We start from the raw sequence: 22667 nt of genomic DNA, 5'->3' as shown, positions 1-22667 counted from the left end.
AACCCTTACAATTGGTTCGATCAGCGCGGGGGAATTCGTTTAGCTCTCTCCACCACGGTCGTTAACCAACCGCCTCGTCCTCCGGCGGCGCCTCGCTTTTGTCCGGCGAGTACCGCTCCTTATATTAAAAATGAACACCAAAACTTCGCCAGAAAGCCTCATCGCGTCAGAGCTCCGGCCACCCTGGAAAGCCGAAACTCCCGTCGGTGTTCAAATCGGCTAGTCTTGCAGATGCCAAGAAGCTCTACAGCTCCTTCATCACCACCACCACAAAACCTCATCGGATCGATCGACGTTTTATATCTTACTCTCCACCTGCGGGAATGGTACTGATTCGTCTCTCGATTCGGTTTGGCAAATTCTCAATTTCATGGTTAACAATGGCTTCAATCCTGACAAGGTAACCACGGATATTGCTGTGCGTTCGCTTTGTTCGGTAGGTTTGGTTGATGAAGCTATAGAGTCGCCTCTTGATTCTTATACATTTAATCATCTCGTTAAACAACTTTGCAAGTCCAAAGCTCTGTCTACTGTTTATGGTTTTATTGATGAAATGCGTAGTAGCTGTGGTGCGAAGCCAGATCCTGTTACTTATAAAATTTTGATAGATAATGTGTGTAATAGCAAGATCTACGCGGTTGGTAAGTTTGCCGTCACAATCGCACTTTTCTTGGCAGCGGACTTTGTGATAACTAGACACTCGCTTCTTAACAGCAAGTGAGTTAAGTCAATCTGTATTCGTGTCACCTACGGCCAGTCAATGTATGCAAACATACCTCTGACTCCAATTTGAGAAGAAGGTTTTAGAAATCGGAGACGGAGATTTAGAAGGAGACATTAAAAGCAAGATTGAGAGGATTTGAAAGCAATGTTATATAACATACAGGCAAAAGGCAACACAATAGCTTAAGCCGTATATAACTTTTTCGGGTATGGAGAATTTGACAACTAGTCGCATCTCTCTGTAGTACATTTTGAAGCGATTCAGGTTTGGTAGGCCGAGACGTGATTTCGCTGAATGGTCATACAAACAGAAAATACAATGTTAGACAATACAACATGGAATAACATAAAGGATTTTGACGTGGTATGGGCATGTAGCAATGGACAACACGGCTTGGACGAGCATGACCATGACACTTGGCAGGGGCAGCGAGGCAATTGGTGTCGGGCGCTTTGCAGGAGTGGTAGAATTGCTGAAGCCTATCGAGTGTTTGATTATGCAGTTGAGAGTAAAAGTATGACTGATGTTGCTGCATATTCAACGTTGGAGAGTACACTGAAGTCTCTGAAGAAGGCGAGGGAGCAAAGCCATGCTATATTACTGGTACAACTTTGGTCATTTCGTATTAATTGTTTGTATCTTTTGAAAATTTCTGGATTTTTTTTGCTTTCCTTAGTCTTTTACCTTACCCCCATTTGAAAATTTTCTGCTTTTACTCAATGTCGTTAAAGGGTGCCTTTTATTTTTCCTGAACGAACATTTATTTTGATGAATGAGCCAAATCTTGCCCTAACCGCCCAAGCTTAAGCCCACCGACCACTAACCGATATTGTCTTTTCTGGGCTTTCCCTTTCGGAATTTCCCGTTTGGGCTTTTAAAATGTGTCTCCTAAGAAAAGGTTTCTACAAGTTTATAAGGAAGGATTCATTCTACTCTCCAACTGATCTCACAGATAGTAGATAGTCAAGGTCCCGCTGCTACTACTTTTGTTTGGATCTAGAATCTTGATGCCGACTCATTTCCTCAAGAGTGGGACAATTGTGAAGAAGAATATTCTTAGATTGGATAAACATTGTAATAGCATAAGCCCAAGCCCACCGGTATTAGAGATGTTTTTCCTCTTTAAACTTTTCCTTTGGACTTCCACTCAAGGTTTTAAAACCTCTATTAGAGAGAGGTTTTCACACCCTTATAAAAATGTTCCGTTCTCCTGTTCTCCTCTCCAACCGATATGGGTTCTCACAATCCACCCCCTTTCGAGGTCCATCGTCTTCGCTGACACTCGTTTCTCTCTTCATTCAATATGGTATAAGTGTTGCAGCTTTAGCAGCTTAATGCAGCGACATCTTAAGTCTTCTCGAATGTTATGAATTGTGGTTATAGATTTATACTTTTGGAATGGATTAGAATATCAAGTATTCGACAATGTTGATGGCAGCTGATACCAAATTCTATTTCTTTACTCGTTCTGATGATAGCTGCCAAATCTCACGTTTCTAGTTCCTCTGATTTAGGCCTGGATCAACAACCTCAACAAGCATTTGGCTGGCTGGTGAACAAAGTGGTTTAGCCCGGGTTATCAGAGCTTGCTGGGTAAATTTTCATAGCTCAAACAATGGCAGGAGAATATGCTGAACCCAAAAAAACTTCGATCAACTCATCTCAAAAGGTATGATTTATGATTTGGGTCGAGTTGCTAACTTATTTAGGTTGAGTTTGAGTTGATTGTGCTGAGTATTAATAACAAAATACTTTCAATTAATTTTGCAAGAGAAACAAACAAAACTCTAGATTCTGGGTGATTTTTAGGGCAATAAACATGATTTGTATAATAATCTTGAGTGGTCAAAGGGAATTGATTCATGTGGATTCTTTTTTCTAGAATTGGGAGACACCCACTCATTGCCAGGCTTTAATGTTGAGAACCCACATTGCAATGCCAAGCCATATGGTTTGATAAATAGAAATTATTATTATTTATTCTTATTATTATTTTGTACATCTGTACGTTTTTCTCTCCCTCTCTCTATTCATCCGTACTTCATATCAGTTTCATATTGATCCAGGAGCTTAACATTAGTGTTCGAACATTGAAGTTTTGAAAAATATAGATTTGAATATTTGTTTCGGTAATGCTCCATGTTCAAGATTTGGAACTCGAATTCCCTAAATGACCTTGGCATTCCATTGCATCCCTCGTGATATAATCACGTTAATTATTTATCTCAAAGTGTTAAAGAGGGTTATTAATGTTCATAAACTAATATCAGTCGGCCTTAAATATTTTTTAAAAATTGTACCTTGCTTTAGAATTCTTTTGATTTAACAACAATGATTATTATCTTGTTGGTATATGTAGTGATTCTAATTTCTTTTAAATATTTTTTTAACGGTCATATCATTATGATCCATCTCAAATGTGATATTTGTTAATGTACTCTTTCTTAGATAGAACCATTTAAATAAAGTTTATAATATAAAGATATCAAAAGATTTGAGACGAATATATTCCCAAATTTCATCTTTTAAATTATGAAGGATTCATAAGTGTAGCTGTAAATTCATTTAAAAAAAAATGGAAGCCAACAATAAATTCATGAATTTATTACACAATTACGTTTTTTTTTTTTTTTTATTGGGTGACTGATAATAGAATCGTTGATTATTCTTATCCTTGAAGGAAGTGGATTGCATTACATTCATGCACCTCCACATTCATCCGCTACCGTAAAGATTTTTGCTCTGTTTTTCGCTCTGCGCCCTTCACATGTTCGACAAAATGCCTGACTGAACCTCTTCTCATGTCTCCCTCATGGCGTCTCACCCCGACTTGGGCCTCATTGTCTTCTCTCAATTTTTGACCATGTGGTTTGTTTTCTCTCATACCCACTTTCTCTTTTAAGCCATTTCCCTCTGTTATAATGAGAAATTTTACTCCTTATCTCTCAAACTGAAAATTGTGGTGTTCTATAGAGCAAGATCATGCAATAGTTTACTTGATTTTTGTGTTTGAATTCCATTGTAGAGTGACTTTTAAAGTTCTTACAAAGTGTTTGATGAGCATTTGTGGATTTTCATAACCAGCTCTTTAGGTAACTTTCTCTTCCCCCCATTGTGTTAGCCGCATGCCCCGCCCTTTGTCTGCTGCTGCATTACAAACATTACTATAATATTGGAATGGTAGTAGCAATGTTTGCTCATTGTAAGCCTAGATTCATGGCTATAGCTATTAACAAAGCCACCATTTAAAAGGGGGTAGCCACTTTTTATTTCCATGCACATTCTTCTTCATGGGTGGAGACAAAACATGGGTCGAGAATATTTAGGTTTGAATTTAGCTTATTCTTTTTTCACCCACATGATTATTCATCTGATTCATCTTAAATTATGTTGGGTTTAGGAGAGCCCAATTATTGGGGAGGCAGGGTGGCATTGGTATCATTATGGCCTGCAACTATGCCAACATGTTCAATACTTTATTATTGTATATTGTTGTCAGAGCTTGATGTTGGCCAATTGGTGGAGCATTTTATTAAAAAATTTGACGTAGATGCTCAGTTTGTAGGCTGAAACTGTTACAAGAGAATCAAACAGAGCTGAGCCTTTGGTCTATAACGCTGTGACTTTGACATGCATGCATAGAGACTTTGTTAGCTTCTCTTTTCCATATAAATTGGCTGTTATGTTGGTTGGTTTTGCTCAAGCCATTCAATTCTCTTGTGAGTTTCAGCAATTTACAAACCAAGGATGGTGATCTCATCGATATTCAACGACGCCCACCAGCCTGTTAGATCGGTTAGCTTGCCAGCGAGGGTGGAGCTCGAGCCAGAACCATTGCTGGAGAGCCTAAAATCTTTTCAAGTTTCGTCTTCCAATGCAAAAACGACTCCTTTTGGACTCGAAGGGATTCGAGCTGCATTGGTTGGGCTAGCAGAGTTGTATAACTCTGTTGGAGAGCTTGTTCAGTCTTCTTCCACCCAGCAAGCTCTTGTTCACTATAAGGAGGGGAAGCTTGTGGAAGAGGCTTTAACTGAGTCTGTTATATTGATAGATTCTTGTTGCTCTGCAAGAGACATAATCCTTACGATGAAACAAAATATACAATCCCTTCAATCGGCTTTACGTCGAAAAGTAGCAGATTCGAGCATCGAAAGCCATGTTCGTGCCTACTTCAGCTTCCGAAGGAAAGCGAAGAAAGACATCGGAAGCTTCCTCGGTTCATTGAAGCAAATGCAAAGTAATAGAACAACAAGCTTCCCCTTATTGGATCTACCAAACCATGATTTGTTGCCTCTTATCAGACTGCTAAGAGAAGCAAGAACCATCAGCATCTCCATCTTTGGAGAGCTTCTAGCGTTCCTATCGACGTCGGTGACGAAGGGGAAGGCTAGCGGGTGGTCATTGGTCTCACAATTGATGCCAACGATCAGGTCGAGATCGGGTAAAGGACGGAAAATAGTAAATGAATTGGAGAGTGTGGATATTGGTCTCCACTCTCTCCTTGGCCATGGGAGAGAAAACGAAAGCAATGATAAAAAAGCTGAAGTTCAAATGGCACAAAGAAGGCTTAGAACATTGGCGTCAAGTTTTGAAGGAATAGAGAGTGAATTGGATTGCATGTTCAGATGTTTAGTTAAACACAGAGTGTGTTTCCTTAACATGTTAGTTCATTGAATTGTTTGAGATCTCAAACATTCCAAACTCTTGTACATTTTAGCCACTTTGTGGTCACAATTTTATCTAAGATAAATATAACCCGTCATTCTTTGATAGTACGAGAACTTAAGTCTACTGCTAACAAATATTGTCCGCTTTAATCCATTATATATTGCCGTCAGCCTCACGGTTTTATAACGCGTATGTGGGTGGATTATGAGATCCCACATCTTTCCCTAATAGATCCGTTATAAAACCATGAGGCTGACAGCGATACGTAACAGGCCAAAGCGGGGACTTTCTTACAAATGATATTAGAGCTATTCATCGAACGATGCGAGACACTGGCGCATGAGGCTGACAGTGATACGCAACAGGCCAAAATAGACAATATTTACTAGCAACGGACTTGGGTTGTTATGGGTTGTTACAAATGGTATCAGAGCCAGACATCGAGCGGTGTGCCTACGAGGACACCAGCCTCCAAGAGGGTAAGGGTGGATTGTGAGATCTCACATTTCTCCCTAGCAGACGATATTCTATGTAAAACTTGATTTCATTGAAACTAATGAGTTTTTTTTCGAGATTCTTACAATTTCTTTAATTAAAATTAGCGATAAAACCGCATAAATCAAATAAGTAAAAATTGCAACATTTGTACCTAATTTTAATGTATTTATATGAATTGCTAATTATATCAGTTAGGTAGGTCACGTTCAATTTTAAATCTAAAGTTTTATTTTCTTTTTTAAATTAAAGGTAAAAAGTATACATCTAATTCTTTTTCTTATTTTTAATTTTCTTTCCTAGATTATTTTCCATACATTTATGGTACTTTAAAGCATTTTCATGCCACAACCAATAGGAAATAAACACGTGTCATGAGAAACTTTAGAAAATTATTAAATGCGGATTTTTTTTGGATAATATTTTGGATTTCATCAAATCAAATCCTGGGCGATGAGCGGCTCATGGAGGCACGCATCGTTTCTCAATGTCACACGTGTCCTTATCCAATTGGACTGTCATTTATAGTGCATACACTTCACTTCTTTGCCACACGTGTCCTCTAAGAAGAGGACACGCGTCTCCTCCTTTCCAACAACAACGGAAGTAAGCCCACCAAACTCTCTTTTTTACTTTTTAAATTAATAATTAGGTTCCAAATTTCTTTTATTATTATTATTATTGTTGTAATTAATTGGTAATATTTTAAATTTAAATTTGTATATATTTAGTGACTTATGCTATTTTTATATATTTGAATCCTTTTGAAGGAAATTTAATAATTTTATACCAAAAAATATTTTTAGTAAAAAATTAATCATTTAAATGAGATTTTTAGTAAAAATTAAATATTTTAATCAAACTCTTCCTTTAAAAAAATCATCTTATTAAAATATTTAAAAAATAATTTTTTTTTAATTATCCCTTTTGAGTTATTGATCTTGCTTCGTGTTATTCTGACTCTACTAGTTCTTCGCTTGGTTGTACAAATATCATGTTCAAGTGGGATATTACATTCATCACCCAAGCTTCACTATTGTTTCACCAAGCTCCTATACTTAACACAAACATTGAATTATCTTATGGTTGCTAAAATAAACTAAGCTTCACACGACTGTCAAAAGACCTTCTCAAAGTCGAAAGATCTACAACACGTTGGAGAGCTTTTAAATCCAATTCCGTCATTATACTTCTCAACATTGTATCGTATACTCAAAACAAACCGAACCCAAAGGGTTCTACTCTCATTCAATGCAATAGAAAGAAAAAAAAATTATAATGGCATTTTGGCTAAAGGGGAAAATGTGAACGTTGATGATTTAAAATGGTGACGCCTGGCTCAAGTAATTTGAGGTCATTGCCTATGCCAACGCCACACACCCTTCTATTATCAATTTTAAATCTCCGCCGTTCAAAATTATGCATATAATAATAATGATATTAAAATAGTTTATCGTGATTCCCATGACCTCATCTTACATATAATACATTTTTTAGATAAAACAATAATATAAATTTAAGAATCAATTATGTAGAAATTCCATAATGGATAGACTTAAAATTTAACATAAATAATAAAAGAAATGATTTTAAATTTTGGGAGTAGAGAAAAGAACCTAACTTTGCTCCCAATTATGTGCGCAAAAAGAGACAGCACAGCTAGGTGATGCCCTCGGTAGGTGTGCAGCTCAGCTTTAGAGAGTAGGCGATAATGGGTTATGTGGCGGCACCACAATTTCCTTCCTCTATGACTCTTTCTCTTCCGCATTTTATCAAACACCTTGCCTGCACAAAATTACACGACACCTCATACCCTTTTCACATTAACCTAATCTTCAATCCCCAAATTATTTGGTCCAAATTCATTGCTGCATAAACATGTGACACCCAAATTATCAATGGCTGCATATTGCCCCCACCATATGATGCCTCTGTTTCTGCTCTCTCTCTCTCTCTCTCTCTCTATAAATATATGCACCTGCATAACCCACTTAGAAGTAGTAAGCTAAGGGTGTTTCAGCTTTAGCTCTGTTGAGAAAAAAAAAGAAAAGGAAGGTTGTTGATAATGGCTGCCAAGTACCAAGCGAGGTCCATAAGCTTGCCTTCTAGATTGCATCCCTGTGCTGTGAAGGTTGAGGAGGAGTTGAGGAAGGTGAAGACATGGGTGTCTTCTTCTTCTTCTTCTTCTTCTTCTTCTTCTTCTTCTGCTTCTGTTTGTGGTGCTCTTTTGGGATTACAGGATTTGTATGACTCCATTGATGAGCTTCTCAAAATGGGTTCCACTCAGCAGGTTTTGTCTTGTCCCCAAAACAAACAGTTGGTGGACGAGTTGTTGGATGATTCTATGAAGCTTTTGGATGTCTGCAGCTTAGCAAAGGACATAGCATTAGAAACCCAACAGCATGTTGGGGCTCTTCACTCTGCCTTTCGCCGGAGGAAAGGCGATTCCGCCATGAAAACCACCACTGCTGCTTACATTTCCTATAGAAAAAAGATGAAGAAAGAAGGTAAAAACTTGATAACATCAATGAAGAAGATGAATGAGAAATTCAACTCATCCCCAATGCAAAATCCAGATAATCACCTGAGCTCTGTGGTTGAAGCGCTGAGACAAGTTTGCTCAACCAACAGCTCTATTTTCGAATCCGTGTTGTTGTACTTAACGCCATTGACGAAGCCAAAAGCTCGAGGATGGTCTTTGGTTACTAAGTGGGTGCACAAGGGGGCGATTGCCTGCGAGTCAAACAGTGCCATGAACGAATTTGAGAACGTGGATGTGGCTTTGAGCTCTGTTGTTGAAGGAATGGAGGTTGAGAAGTTGCAGGTTGCTCAGAGAAGATTGGAGAGTTTGGAAATGGCGGCACAAGAAATTGAGAGTGGGTTGGATGGTGTGTTCAGGAGATTGATCAAAACAAGAGCCTCTCTGTTGAACATAATATCTCAATAGGAGATGTATTGTATTTCCATAGCCATTTTTTGACACCCTGAATCCTGCAAAGGCATCCAACTTTTAGGGATCCGCCATAGGGATAGTTAGCTCGATTCCATGTCCATAATACGATAGTGTTCTATGTGTTCTTGATCCAAACAAGAATAACAGTTTTAGACATTGATAATGATAAAATCTCTTGCTTGTTCGATCACTTCCTTTATGTGTTCTTATTCAATTACCATCTGAAAAAGGTTCAAAAGATAGGGATGAACAGAGTACATCATAATATCATATTAATTCACATCCAAGTCTAAAAAGTTGAAACTTGTTGAATCTATAAGGAAACTCAATACTTCATGCTATCTAAGATTACCCAAGAAATCTGTACATATTCTAAAAGATGAAGTTCAGGGGAATATGTTCGCATCTCCACCTTGATTTCATTTTCACTCACATTACCATAGATTTTGTCCAAACTACTCTTCAAACTGCTCCAATAATCAAGTGAAGAGTGGAGGGTTGGTTGGTGAAACCTTAGACTTCTCTAAGTAGGAGGTTCCAAGCCCTGTCAGCCATCTAACTCAATCTGCCAATAGGCTTTTAACGTCCCCATGGCAAACAATTTGAATGGACCTTGTAACTTAACCAACCCAACCTGATTCCTCATCTGCCCAAGCCAAGTGCCTCTCTTCAGAGTCAATTTCTTGATTGAGATCCCATGTCAATTGAGAAAGAGAACTATCGACTTCAGACAACTTGACTGGGCGGGAGAAAAACTAAAAAAAACATAGTGGGTGAGCAGCAAATACCAATGAAGACCAGACCTGGAATTTCAAACAAGAAAACGAAACATTTCTTATAAGAGTGCAAAAACTTCTCTCTAATAGAAGCGTTTTAAAGACTTTGGAAGAAGCCCGAAAGTAAAAGCTCATAGAGAGCAATATCTACTAGCGGTGGGCTTGGACTATGACAAATAGTATCAAAATCAGATATCGAACGATAGGCTAGTGAGGACGCTGACCCACTGAAGAGTGGGTGAGGACTGTTACACCACCTACCAAAAAGTTTGTGAAAAATTCTTTCTTTTCAACACTCTTTATCCTCTTCTATTCTGAACAGTAGTTTCATTAATGCTATACCCCCGAAAAAGAAAACTCCATTAAAGCAGCTTCCCACAAGATTGCATTTGCGTAATCAATGGAAAAGAAATTAAAGTGGAAGGGATGAGTTAGAATCTCAGTGGAAAAAAGTTAGTGGAGTCCTAATGAAGCAGCTTCCCACATGTTGCACAAAATGCAGCCTGTAAAACTGCTGAACAGGAAAAGTAACTAATATGGTTTACTCAGAGTTTCGACAAGACATGTGAATAAGTTTATAGCAAACACGAATGGTGTGGCTAAGAAGGCACTAAATTGGTATCCATCCCTAGTTTTCTATCTAATCTGATAGACATTTCCAATATTCAACCACTAGTTGAAATAACGCAATAGTAAAGCCCTCCCATGACTACCCACCAAATGCTCTTATCTCCAATCATTTGCATGATAAGTTGTCTCTCATCACCAGCTTCCATTTCCCAGAGGATTTGATTGATAACTCATGTTTCTACTCCTCTACAAACCCACCCAAGCCATCTCATCTGGGCTCCACTCCCAATCCCTCTCAATCCTTGCCAAGATTTGAAACCTTAATCCATTTCACCACCAAAATCTACCCCTAAAACAATTTACAAGACCTCAGATTCCATCAATAATATCCCGTGGAAGACCAGTTGCCTAATAAATTCTAGAAGTTTGAGAGCCATTTCAAGGTCAACTTTACATCAACCTCCCCTGAAACAGCCTAAAAGTTCTTCTATAAAATGTGAAACAATAGGAGGAAAAAGACTGCTATTGTTAAACGAAATCAGGTCCAACGTCCATGGGGATGACTAGAGTAAAATCCCACGCCAGTTAGAGATGGGAACAAAGCATTCTTTATGAGGGTATGGAAACCTCTATCTAGTAGCGTATTTTAAAACCATGAGGCTAATGACGATACGTAGGAGGCCAAAGCGGACAATATTTGCTAGTAGTGAGGTTGGACTATTACAAATGATATCAAAACTAGACACTTGACGGTGTGTCAGTGAGGACGCTTGGCCCTAAGGAGATGGATTGTGAGGTCCTACATCAGTTGGATGGAGAGGGGAACAAAGAATCCCTTATAAGGATGTGGAAACTCTCCCTAGTAGACGCGTTTTACAACAGTAAGACTACCGACGATATATAATGGATCAAAATGAACAATATCAACTAGCGATAAGATTAGAATTTTGCGAACGGCTGACTCTTACTACGTTCTGACTCTTACTACCAGGATTAGTTTAATGGCTATCGATTTCCAACGCTATTGTACCTTCAACTCTCAACCATGGAAAAACGTGAATTGGCGGTGTGGCGGTGGAGATATGGGGGATGTTAATAAGGGATAACAAGTCACTTCCCCCGCAACCAGATGAAAACAAAATCAAGTTCCATTAAATATGGAGACTGAAGGATGCCAATTTAATATTACTTTTCAGCCGGCAAAAGATGTGACTTCATAACCCACACCATTGATGAATCTTTGGCCGTCTTCACATGCTCAATTCGGTACATTCAAATCCTAAACAACTTCCCCTTTTTCTATCCACTCTGCCTATATAAAGCTATGATGGGAAATTGTGGATTTCATCTACAAGTTGCCCTCATTAGACCCTCATACAGAATTGCAACAGAATAGCCATGGTAGCATTTTCACAAACACCTTGGAGTCGGTATAGAGATAGATGTATAAGCTTACCTGCTCGATCGCATCCATCCACGATTCGGGTTGAGCAAGAGCTAGCCAAGCTTCGATCCTTGGATCCTTCTTCCTTCTCAAGCATTGAAGCGAATTGTAGCGCTCTCTCCGGCCTGGTGGAGCTCTACAGATGCATAAACGAGGTTCTGAACCTCCCACTGGTCCAACAAGCCCTAGCCTCACACCGACGTGAAATTTGGGTACAGGAATTGGTGGATGGCTCTGTAAGATTCCTGGATATCTGCGACAATACGAGAGACGCTGTTTTTGTGATAAAAGAAAGCATTCGACAGCTCCAATCGGCGATCCGGCGAAGCAAATACGAAGATTCGGGCGTTGAGAACAGCATCGCTGCATATATCAGCTTGAGAAAGAAGATCAAGCATGAAAGCTTGAAGAAATCGCTCGCATCGCTCAGACAAATGGATTACACCTCCGGAGCCTCTCCTCCTCTTCAATTAGAGAACGAAGTGACGGTGGCGGTGATCAGAGTGCTGAGAGAAGCAAGCTCCATCACCTCCTCCATCTTCAACTCTCTATTGTCTCTCCTCGCCGTGCCGGTGCACTGGAGGCCGAAACCTAGCCGATGGTCAGTGGTGTCAAGGCTCGTGCACAAGGGAGCAATCACACGCAACAATCAGGCAGAGAGAGCCAACGAGTTGGAGAACCTGGACATGGCGATCGAGGCGATGCAGTTCGGATCGTTGAGAAGAGACGCAGAAGCGGAGGAGAAGATCCAATCGATTGTTCGAGAGAGACTTCTGGGGTTGGATTCGAGCATTGAAAGAATCGAACATGGAACAGAAGGATTGTTCAGGGAATTGATTCATACCAGAGTTTCTCTTCTGAATATAATTACTCAGTAAAATCGGTCGCATTGTGATTTCCCCCCCCCTCATGAAATCCGGCGATGAAAATCGGCTCTGTACATTCATGAACTGAACTCTATCCTTCAATTTGATAATGTGTTGGCTGTGATTTTGAACCAAAAAAGTGATTTTCAGTCTGTATAAATCCTTCTTCTATCTTCAAGAACACTCTCTGTAATTGATCTGTGAGCTGAAATCCAAATCAAATAGAAGAACCGCATTGAATCTATGGAGTTCCAAAAATCATATCACTTCCATTTGGATAATATTTGTTCTATTGTCCGTTTTTGGTTTGGCTTTCAAGAAATTCAGTTTCAACCTTCATTTCCCCACTCAACATTTGCATCAGATCAGTCATCTATTATCTTTAACAGAATCATAATCTTCGTGTTCATAGTGTTACTTTTCGACCTCTCGAACCATGTATCAGATTGTTATAGATTTGATGTGTTTCTAAATTGTTCTACTCGACTCGACTCTGTCATGTTTGGTGAGTCCAGTTGCGTTCTTTTATCTTCTTTTTATTTATGTACTGATTTCATTCTCGGGAGTCCTCTAATTTATTAATATAAATTAATTATCTAACACCTTACGAATCAATCTCGTCTGAAATTTATATATTTAAAATAAAATCTTTGACTAAAATAAAAGATTTTTAGAAGAATAAAGTAAAGAAAATCATACATATTAAAAAAAAGTGATCCCAGTCAACATTTTCTAGATATTCAAAAAGAAAAAGAATTCTAGAATTGGAGTCCATGTCTATGCTTTGAAATTCCACTTTAATTAATTAATCCGCTAAAATATTTGTAATCCATCTATTTTTTTTAATAAATTTAATAAAAATAAGTTAGCCGGAGTACGACGACTGTGGGCAAAGATGGATAACGTTTGGGCCGTTCAGATCGTTCGATTAGGTACCAGGACGAAAAAAGACAGAAGGGTACCGTAAGATCCCTTAATTAGGTATAAAAATCATATCACGATAGCACTTTCGTGGTCTCAGACAATTTTACGAAGATAATGGAGAGTTTGCTCAGTTTAAGCCCAACCTCATGTATAGTTAAGAAGATCAGCCCAATCTGAAATAGTACCACCGACTTTATCGTATCACATATATAGGTATCATTTGTCTCGAGACCTTGCTTTGGTAGCATTTTTATAGAATAAGCTCCCCGTTTTAAAGTGGATATGCAAAATTTTCATACCCCGTCACAACCCGTGATCTTTTTTATTGAGAAAAGTAGCGTGAAAAAGTAATTTTATTAGTTGAATTTCTAAATAACTATTCTATACAAGTGATATCATGCCAACGTGGCAGTTTATCCTTGCCACGTGTACACTCTGGAGCTACATCGGATTCTTCCTTCGCGCTTTAAAATGCTCTCCAACGGCTAATATCTAAAATGGCCACGTGGCAGTGGGGCCTCCTTCGTTGATATGCCGTTCAACGATCCCCCTTTTATGCCCAAGCTGTCACTCACTTTTGCTCTTCCAGAGGCCGTTTCATTTTCACCTCTCTTAATCCCACTCTTCTTCTTCTTCTTCTTCTTCTTCTTCGTTACCCCTTTTTTTTTCTCCGGCCATGAGCGCCGCCGATCGTTCCGTCAGGATCATTAAGCAGTTCATCTCCCTCCTCCGCCGTGGCTTCAACTCCTCCAAATGGTACTACGATTGTTTCTCAGAAATGGGTTTCGGATTTTTGTTTTAAAATGTGGGAAAATTGAGAGGAATAGGGATTGATTCGTTTGTTTTTTCTTCTGGATTTTTGGGCTTTTTCTTTTGTGACAGTAAAACGGCGGCGAAAATGGCGGTGGCGAGGATAAAGCTGCTGAGGAACAAGCGAGAGGCGGCGGTAAAGCAGATGAGACGCGACATTGCTCTGCTTCTTCAGTCGGGTCAGGACGCCACTGCTCGGATTCGGGTCATTCACTATCTTCGATTTCTTCGCCTTCGTTAAAATCGATTAAATTGAAATGTTTGAATCAAAGAAATGAAGGTTGTGTTGTTCAGGTAGAACATGTGATAAGAGAACAGAATGTTTTGGCTGCCAATGAGATTATCGAACTCTTCTGCGAGTTGGTTGTGGCTAGATTATCAATTATAGCGAAACAGAGGTAGAAACGTTTAAGGAGAATGGGTTAAATTACTCTGTAATGGGTGGATTTTCTTGTGATGTTAATATCAATTGGTGCAGGGAATGTCCGGCAGATCTAAAAGAAGGGGTTGCTAGTTTGATCTTTGCAGCTCCGAGGTGCTCTGAGATTCCAGAGCTTTCTGCACTTACCAATGTTTTTGAGAAGAAATATGGGAAGGATTTTGTGTCTGCTGCCACTGATCTGAGGCCCAATTGTGGAGTGAATCGGCTGGTAACTACATTTTCGCCTTTTTACTTATTTGTCGGTTTTGGTAACTGCCAAATTGGTTGGGGAGGAGAACAAAACAAGCATTATATGGGTGTGGAAACCTTGTAGATACGTTTTAAAAATATGGAGGGAAAGCTCGAAAGGAAAAGTCCAAAGAGACAATATCTACTAACGGTGGGCTTAGGCCGTTACAAATGGTATCAGAGCCAAACACTGGGCGATGTGCCAGCGAGGAGGCTGTTCTCCGAAGGGGGTAGACACGAGGCGGTGTGCCAGTACGGACGCTGGGCCTCGAAGGGGATGGATTTGGTGGGGTCCCATATCAATTGGAGAAAGGAACGAGTGCTAGTGAAGACGCTAGACCTTGAAGAAGGGTGGATTGTGATGTCCCGCATCGATTGGAGAGGAGAACGAAACACCCTTTGTAAGGGTGTGGAAACCTCTCCCTAACAGATGAATTTTAAAAGTTTTGAGGGGAAGTCCGAAAGGGAACATCAGTGGGCTTGGGCTATTACACGCTGGCTACTCAAGAGGATGGAGGGCATGGGCTGTTACACGTTGGCCCACAATGTGATGGATTGTGAGATCCTACATTAGTTGAAAAAGGGTGTAGAAACCTCGTTTTAAAACGGTGAGGCTGACAATGATAAGTTAGTTATATTCGAATTTGTATTGAATTCGTTGCATTTGATTTTCCAGCTCATTGACAAGCTCTCTGTTCGAACTCCTGCGGGTGAAGTGAAGCTTAAAATAATGAAGGAGATTGCCAAGGAGCACCAGATTGAATGGGATACAACAGAATCTGAGAAGGAGCTACTAAAGCCTCCTGAAGAACTTATTGTCCGTTCCATTCTCCCTCTCTTCCTATCCTCAGATGATAATAATGTAATAAGTTAATGATGTTTTCGATTGTCGTTTGATCAGGACGGGCCTCGGAGTTTCGTTAGCGCTGCTAGCTTGCCTGTGAAGCCTGCAGCAGCAGCAAGCCAATCTGCTGGAAATCATGCTCAAACTGAAAGGTAAGGGAAGGTACATTGGAACCATTTGATACACTCCATTGGAGCTGCTCCTCGACTCGATTCCGTTGTCGTGTCTTGTGCAGGAGGAATGGTAGAGGGGATGAAAGTATGCACTTTCAAGATACAGCATCAGCCGCAGAAGCTGCTGCAAAAGCAGCGAAGCAAGCGATTGCTGCTGCAGAGGCAGCTGCCTATCTAGCAAATAAAGACATGAATTGGGATGCTCGAGACTCGGGTTTCGATCTCAGCCCTCCTGCTAATTCTACCCCGATCTGCTCTCATCATATTGATCATCAGTTCAAGGCAGGAGAAGAGAGAACAACGAATGTAAATACAGATTATGAGATGGCTTACAGGAGACATAGCTATAATCCTACTGACATAAAGTTCGACGAATCGGATTGTGAAGAAGAAACTCAAATGGACGACGGAGCTGACGGAGGTGTTAGTCGACCTCCTGATGGGAATCCTCCACCGATACCTTCATCTCGTGTCCACCCCAAGCTGCCTGATTATGACACTCTTGCTGCTCGCTTTGAAGCTCTCAAGTACAGGAAAACTTGAACTTAGTCAGAATGTTGTTAATTACTTGCCAATGGTGCATGTAATTACTCAACCTTATTGCATTCAAATAAACCAGGAGTATTCTTTTGTTAGCTGTTTACAACAACACTACACTATATAATCAAATACTGTAAAAAGATCAGAGATTATGATGTTGAGAATGCAATTCTTATACAATATTGGTTGAGATATATTGATGAACTTATCATGGTGTGTGTAGGCTTTGGGTCCTTGAATTCTAGGGCGATCAGAAACCCGAACTAACCTAATCTAAACCAAATTGAACTGAACTCGAGTCTAGTAAGATTGGCTAAATGGCAATGCCCAATCATCTTGGTTCAGCTAGTTAAGCCAAAAACCAAACCAAATCAGTTTATACTTGTATTAAATGTCATGCTTGGAGAAAGTCAGAAATGCAATGGTCCATTAGAGAGGCCAGTTTTGATATAAAGCATCTATTTCACCAACACACAATTTTACACCAGAAGAAGCAAGGAGGCTACCTAAGCTAATTGTGCTGCAGCTATTTCAATGGGGAAGGGGATGCAGGAAACATGCAAGCTTCTTCCTACACCAACCACCATAACCTAGTGTAACTGAAAGAATGTTAAGCAAATAGTACAGTGTAAAATAAGTCAGCAGCATCTACACCTCATGATGTCCGAACATGTGTACGGTCTCGATCGCTCTTCAAGCATCTGAGCCGAAGGCAGGGGCTCCAAGTTATATATGTTGCTTCTGTGACAGCAGAAATCGTATAGATTGTGGCAAACTCCTTTGCTGAAGGGATAAACTCTTTCAGGAATGCCCCTGCAGATAACCAAACTGGTTGTCATTGCTACTAAATTTAAATGCTCGTGTCCAAAGCATTATATCTTGGAAGTCTAACATATAACATTCCATGGACAAAGTGTAATATGAATCTTAATGAAAAATTTCCAAAATGGCTTTCTTTCTTTCCTTTTTTTTTTTTTTTTTGTTGAAAAGCTTTGTCACGAGAATGAAAGAGATGAGCAAACCTTAAGTAAAAGATTCGCCTACGTCTAACAAGTTCGTATGTTGTCTGATTCGTAACGACAAGATAGCTGCAAAAAGAAACAATGTCATAACTACAGCTACGTCATCCGTCATAACTACTAAATTTAGATGCTCGTCCATGACTGGGAGAATAGGGGTAATCAGCAGACCTATGAAATAGAAGCAAGAGCAGTAGAAAGATTAGGGCAATCGATAAGGTAATCAGCAGCACGATGACAATCGCATCCTTCCACCTGAGAATAAACCGTTCAAAGACCTTTCTTCAGCATCAGTTAGTAAGTTCGTGGTTTGTGATCACTGAATTTGACACTAGAAGTTCAAACCTGACACTTGCACACATCAAACCTATCAGCTTCTACTTTTCCTATCGTTATCTTTGGTGATTTGATAATGGAATTAACCATGAAATACTACTAGAGAAGCTAAAAACTTCTAGTGCATTAAAAACATCGGAACGATACCCTACCAAGCCCGCACTATATCAGCCTTGAGGTATGAAATGAACAATATGCCAGTCCACAAGCATAAAGCTGTCTCCTCAAAAATGTACCACCTAAATTGTGAGCAAAAGTAACTTTTGTAAGCGAAATATCTTAGAAGATATAAGATAGAAAAAAGAAGCAGCACAGTAAACAGTATATTTCAACAATTAGGTAGAAGTGTAGTGGTAGCAATTATAGTAGTAATAATATTCTTCAATTAATAGGAACTTGGAACAATTTGTACAATTGTTTTTTTTAACCCAATAACTATTTTGTTGAATCCATCCAAGGCTTTTCACAATTTGCCAAACTCTTTTAGTGAATCAGAACTTCTAAGAAGAACATTTTACATAAATGCATCACGAAACACATAAAACGGCTAAAGTGATGAAAGACAGATTCACACAAAGAAGTACCGACCACATCAATCAATTTATATCAATTTATATGAAGTTGAATATTTGTGACATCTCAAAATTGTAAACCCACCAGAATCGACAATGATTGCCCTGACCAATACATGTCCCAAGCCAAACACAATGATGATCAAACTGAAGTACGCATCGATCACAATCATGGCAATGCTTCGTCCGTGGAGGCTGCAAATGTACAAGGAAAAAAAAAGTGGGACTAATGAAGGAAAAGTTGAAGATTAAAACTAGATAGATAAGTAGCAGAGCTGATGTGGATAAGCAACCATCCAAAATACATTACTCATTTAAATAATTCACAGAAATAATGCCTAATCCATCTATCATTTTTATAACCAGTCCAAGTTTCAGTATCAGTGCATATGTTCTACTTCATTAGACTTCATATCTTTGCAACCGAAATTGACAGGAAGTTTTGAAAGATTTACTAACTTTCCAGTTCAATTCGATAACAATTATTACTTGTGATACCATCTGTCTGGTATTATTATTATTATAATAATGTTACCCTTACAATATATGGAAAGCAAGAGAAATTTCAAAGGGAATGAGAGTAGATATTCTGAAGATTCTTCAGAAAGTTAATTATCAGAAAAATGTTTAGGTCATTGTTTTTCAAAAGTAGTAGTCTCTAGATTTTTTTCTTTAGTTTACTTTTCTTAATATCCTATTCTTTTAGATTAAGAGAAATTGTTTCTATGTCTAAATTCATAGGCTAGTGAATAATGATTTCAAGTGTATAATCTCCTTAACAAATCACTGGTGTTCCTAAAAAGAGTTCTTAGCAACCCAATCACAGTTGCTAAAAGAAAGTTTATTTTTCTAAGCAACTCCTAAACAGATTTTTCAAAACACTCTTACTCTTCAACAAAAAAAAAAATGCAAGACTATGGGCCACCAAGATTCTTGATTGAAGCAATGATGAGAATAACACAAGAAACTGAGTAAAATATGATATAGCGTGAAGTACCTGCTCTACATGGCAATAAGAGCAGGTAAAATTTCTGCAAAACAAATCGAAAACGGTAAGCTGTGATAGCAGTTACAATTTTCCTCAACTTCACGTACATGAATGATATTCTCGTATTCTATTGGAATTTTGGGCATCTAAAGAATAGTTTATTTTGCAAGTATGAAGTGGTTAAGGCGTTATCATCCTTAAGCCCGGAAAAAAATTAGTAATTTTAGCATAGATATGAAATTGAGAGCGATAAAAGTGGATGTCCAAAATCACAGAAAAGAAAAGTAAACAGCTAAGAATGCATGTCCAATTGCAAAATTTATGTCCCAAATCGGCCTTTATTTATCAGAGTGACATAAGCTTCTCGAAAAGCCAAATAAACTCCTTGACAATCCAGCTAAATTCTAGTCCTCTTCCCCATGTTCAAACTAAAAATGATTCAGTTCAATATAGTCAATTAAATAAGATGACAAAACCACTGCAAACAACCATGTCATGTTAATGTCATATGCAACACAACTTTAAGTCGGCTTGAGAACTACCAGATTCGACTTCTTAGACATTGAATGGAAATATAACACGTATTATATAATTACAAACGAAAATTTTCTTCTTAAAGCAAAGTTACCTAAGTGGTGTTCGAGGGGGATACATGTCCATTACCATCTTTGCCCACGATGTTACATCTGCCTGTACATTATTTCCGGAAGGGCTCCGGTCTATAGTAACAACCACATTTACATTGTTGCTTGAAGCAGGCTGTCTTTGCTTAAACATTTAGAAAACAAATAAGTAATTTAAATTTAAATCATATTCATTGGTTATTCTCCCACTAAATACAAAGAATGAGAAACACACTAAATACTTACTAAAGAAATGGTGATAAAACTTACTTTGATGCCTTTATAAAAGCAATATCCTTTTCATTAGCAGCCCTCATAGCGTCGAGTACATAGCTGAACAAAAGGGGGCAAAGGAAGAAAAAAGTAGTTAAATTCCTGGAAAGTGAAATATAGTTATATAAAAAGAGATGCCAAGGAAACACAAGATAGTGGCCTTTACCCAGGAGATGAACATGATGTTAAAAAGTATTGAATGAGGGTAGCAACGAAAAGCAACAAATATGAAGCCGTATACCTGCGAATTATGAAGGGGGAAAAAAAAAGATGTTGGAAACCTTTTTAAGATAGGAACAATTACAGGATGCTATTATGCATAATAACCAAAATGACCCGTACACTAACACTAGCTACCATAGATTAAGACCGGAACACCCACTAGCAAATGCCCCAAGGCCTCTCCTGCGTCGATATATTGCACTATCTTTTTGCAAGGCTCTTGATTACTTTCTACATATTAATTTACAAAAAGAAGACAGCAGAAAGAACTCGTGTAATAGTCGTAACACCCCTGTTTTGAGACCCATATCATGTTATAACCTACACACGAGACAAGTAGTCGCATATTCTAACGTCTTCGAAGTCATAGATTACATGACTCCAAACTTTGTATGATTTAACAACCGTGAAAGATTCGTCAAGGTGAAAGTATATTGAAGCATACTCTTAGTCCTCCTTTCTTTTGGAGGAAATATAAAATTATCAACTCTTTAAATTTTGCGTTTTCCACTCTGAGAACCCAACTAAACTTCACATCGAAAGCTAATTCCATTCAATTGATGCACATAAAAGCAAAAGTTGACAGGTAGTAGATAGCTTAAAGTCACAAAATAAACATGGCGGCCAGTATAATCTTAGAGAACTTCCAGAAGAAAACGTAGTAGCTGACCCAATTTTTTCGAACTTAGAGACCCAAACCAAAACCAAACAACAACATACCACGGTTTAATCTGGATTTCTTCAATCAAATGCCGGTCGAGTGCAAATAGAACTCCAGCATAAACAAGGTGCAGCATCACCAATGCTACTTTTAAACCCAACGAAGATCTCCGAGCTGAAACCCACTTCCCACATAATTAAAATCCACACGAAAAACACAACGGTAACGATTAAAAAAAAAAAAAAAAAAAAAAAACGAAACAGCCATCAGACAAACGACGAAAGCCTCAAGTTCAACTAAAATTCAGACAAGGCAATGTAAATTAGTGAAGCCAAACCACATAAAAACATGAGGAAAAGCGAAAACAACCTGCATCCATTACTCAGTTCCCATCTCACTTCCTAGAGTCTAAAATGAAGGATTCAAAGGGGAAAAGGTTCTAATACATACCAGGATCGGAAAGACAAGGAAAAAAACGAATGTATCGGTCCATTATTCGATCCGAGAAGTCGCGGTGGTAGCAAGCATCCATGATCATCTTCAAACCATGAAGAAATGGGGGAATTTTACATCGGCGTTTGGGGCGAAGAGTTTTGTCGCAGTTTACTCCGAAATTACCATCGAAGAAGAGAAAGTGAGACTTGAACTGAATTTGCGGGAGAAAGTATAATCAATTTTAACTCTTCAACTTTTTTTTAATTCTATCCTCTTCTCAAGATTTTAATTAATAGTTAAATTAATGCCTAAAAAAAATATTTATGTATTTTTAATTAATATTTTGTTTAGTAATATAAAAAGAAATAATAGATTCACTAGATTTTAATTCATAGTTAAATTAAAGCCAAATTATTTATGTATTTTTAATTAATATTTTATTTAGTAATATTAAAGGAAATAATAGATTCACTGCACCGTACTTTTAATTTCAATTTTTTCAATTTATGTGAGCTTTTTATTTTAACGTTACAACATTTATCAGTCAAAATGTAATATTGTAATTTTTAAAATATATATATTTAAAAATAAAATGCAAATTGAAAATTTAAAACATTATTCAAATAAAGAATAAAGTGGTGAGTAAAAGTTTATTAAATAAATTATTTTTTAAATGAAATTAATAAGTATAAATAATATTACTTACCACTTCTAATATATTACTGCAACATCCGAGAGTAAAAGTAGTTACATCAATAGACTGAGACTACATTCGAATGAAAGTAATTCTAAAAATAAATGACTATCTTACAAAATTGAATTTTTCTTCTGTGGGTCAATCATAGAAATTTTATGGTTAACTGTGCTCATGGGATGCATGTGAGTGAGGTGCTGACTTGTGTTGGTCTGTGAGGATAATCTTCACTCGTAAGCTAGGAGTAGGTAATGAGACTATGTTGTTGAAAAATGTCCGAGATTCCAAATCTTGATACGAATCTTGACATAGATTGTTATGATTACAAATATTTTTAAAAGTATCGTTAACACTCCTTGTCATTATAATAAATTAAAAATTAAAAAT

The 22667-nt window shown here is 38.1% G+C and overlaps 5 protein-coding genes across 7 annotated transcripts; 4 read left to right on the top strand and 1 right to left on the bottom strand.

The window, feature by feature from the left end:
* The first annotated feature begins 15 nt into the window (after positions 1-15).
* On the top strand, positions 16-5496 carry LOC111804411 (uncharacterized). 3 transcript variants are annotated; one of them, XM_023689210.2, is made up of 5 exons: positions 16-1327; positions 2239-2393; positions 3405-3592; positions 3750-3816; positions 4455-5496. In XM_023689210.2, exon 5 carries the CDS (start codon positions 4472-4474, stop codon positions 5396-5398), a length of 927 nt encoding a protein of 308 aa, XP_023544978.2. In that variant the 5' UTR covers positions 16-1327; positions 2239-2393; positions 3405-3592; positions 3750-3816; positions 4455-4471; the 3' UTR covers positions 5399-5496. The 3 variants fall into 3 exon arrangements, with proteins under 3 accessions (XP_023544978.2, XP_023544975.2, XP_023544976.2); XM_023689208.2 differs by lacking the exon at positions 3750-3816 and having other exon boundaries at positions 17-1327; XM_023689207.2 differs by lacking the exons at positions 3405-3592; positions 3750-3816.
* Positions 5497-7888: 2392 nt separating this feature from the next.
* LOC111803711 (uncharacterized) lies at positions 7889-9030 on the top strand. Its single transcript, XM_023688235.2, has one exon. It carries the CDS (start codon positions 7953-7955, stop codon positions 8832-8834), a length of 882 nt encoding a protein of 293 aa, XP_023544003.2. The 5' UTR covers positions 7889-7952; the 3' UTR covers positions 8835-9030.
* A 2149-nt stretch (positions 9031-11179) lies between these two features.
* LOC111803710 (uncharacterized) lies at positions 11180-12740 on the top strand. Its single transcript, XM_023688234.2, has one exon. The coding sequence runs from the start codon at positions 11585-11587 to the stop codon at positions 12506-12508; it is 924 nt and encodes a 307-aa protein (XP_023544002.1). The 5' UTR covers positions 11180-11584; the 3' UTR covers positions 12509-12740.
* Positions 12741-14025: 1285 nt separating this feature from the next.
* LOC111803915 (uncharacterized) lies at positions 14026-16552 on the top strand. The gene is made up of 7 exons (XM_023688529.2): positions 14026-14176; positions 14303-14435; positions 14525-14628; positions 14709-14880; positions 15577-15717; positions 15802-15896; positions 15980-16552. Exons 1-7 carry the CDS (start codon positions 14097-14099, stop codon positions 16458-16460), a joined length of 1206 nt encoding a protein of 401 aa, XP_023544297.2. The 5' UTR covers positions 14026-14096; the 3' UTR covers positions 16461-16552.
* A 268-nt stretch (positions 16553-16820) lies between these two features.
* On the bottom strand, positions 16821-21822 carry LOC111803917 (protein S-acyltransferase 10). The gene is made up of 11 exons (XM_023688532.2): positions 21602-21822; positions 21211-21325; positions 20435-20509; positions 20266-20328; positions 20001-20135; positions 19382-19415; positions 18470-18579; positions 17965-18051; positions 17648-17731; positions 17480-17545; positions 16821-17270 (listed from the first exon to the last, which is right to left on the bottom strand). The coding sequence occupies exons 1-11, from the start codon at positions 21687-21689 to the stop codon at positions 17096-17098; spliced, it is 1032 nt and encodes a 343-aa protein (XP_023544300.2). The 5' UTR covers positions 21690-21822; the 3' UTR covers positions 16821-17095.
* Between the last annotated feature and the right edge of the window lie 845 nt (positions 21823-22667).

The sequence above is a fragment of the Cucurbita pepo genome, chromosome 10, assembly GCF_057944985.1.
Source record: "Cucurbita pepo subsp. pepo isolate OVF chromosome 10, ASM5794498v1, whole genome shotgun sequence".
Classification (NCBI taxonomy): Eukaryota; Viridiplantae; Streptophyta; class Magnoliopsida; order Cucurbitales; family Cucurbitaceae; genus Cucurbita; species Cucurbita pepo.
This window is presented reverse-complemented; position numbering and strand designations above follow the sequence as displayed.

What these genes read in the sequence shown, in the direction of transcription:
- LOC111804411 (XM_023689207.2), top strand. Translation starts at nt 4,472, where the DNA reads ATGGTGATCTCATCGATATTCAACGACGCCCACCAGCCTGTTAGATCG.
- LOC111803711 (XM_023688235.2), top strand. Translation starts at nt 7,953, where the DNA reads ATGGCTGCCAAGTACCAAGCGAGGTCCATAAGCTTGCCTTCTAGATTG.
- LOC111803710 (XM_023688234.2), top strand. Translation starts at nt 11,585, where the DNA reads ATGGTAGCATTTTCACAAACACCTTGGAGTCGGTATAGAGATAGATGT.
- LOC111803915 (XM_023688529.2), top strand. Translation starts at nt 14,097, where the DNA reads ATGAGCGCCGCCGATCGTTCCGTCAGGATCATTAAGCAGTTCATCTCC. An exon ending in GGCTTCAACTCCTCCAAATG is followed by an intron (nt 14,177 to 14,302) that starts GTACTACGATTG and finishes CTTTTGTGACAG; the next exon opens with TAAAACGGCGGCGAAAATGG. An exon ending in TCAATTATAGCGAAACAGAG is followed by an intron (nt 14,629 to 14,708) that starts GTAGAAACGTTT and finishes CAATTGGTGCAG; the next exon opens with GGAATGTCCGGCAGATCTAA.
- LOC111803917 (XM_023688532.2), bottom strand. Translation starts at nt 21,689, where the DNA reads ATGATCATGGATGCTTGCTACCACCGCGACTTCTCGGATCGAATAATG. An exon ending in TCCTTGTCTTTCCGATCCTG is followed by an intron (nt 21,326 to 21,601) that starts GTATGTATTAGA and finishes AGTGGGTTTCAG; the next exon opens with CTCGGAGATCTTCGTTGGGT. An exon ending in ACATCATGTTCATCTCCTGG is followed by an intron (nt 20,329 to 20,434) that starts GTAAAGGCCACT and finishes CCTTTTGTTCAG; the next exon opens with CTATGTACTCGACGCTATGA.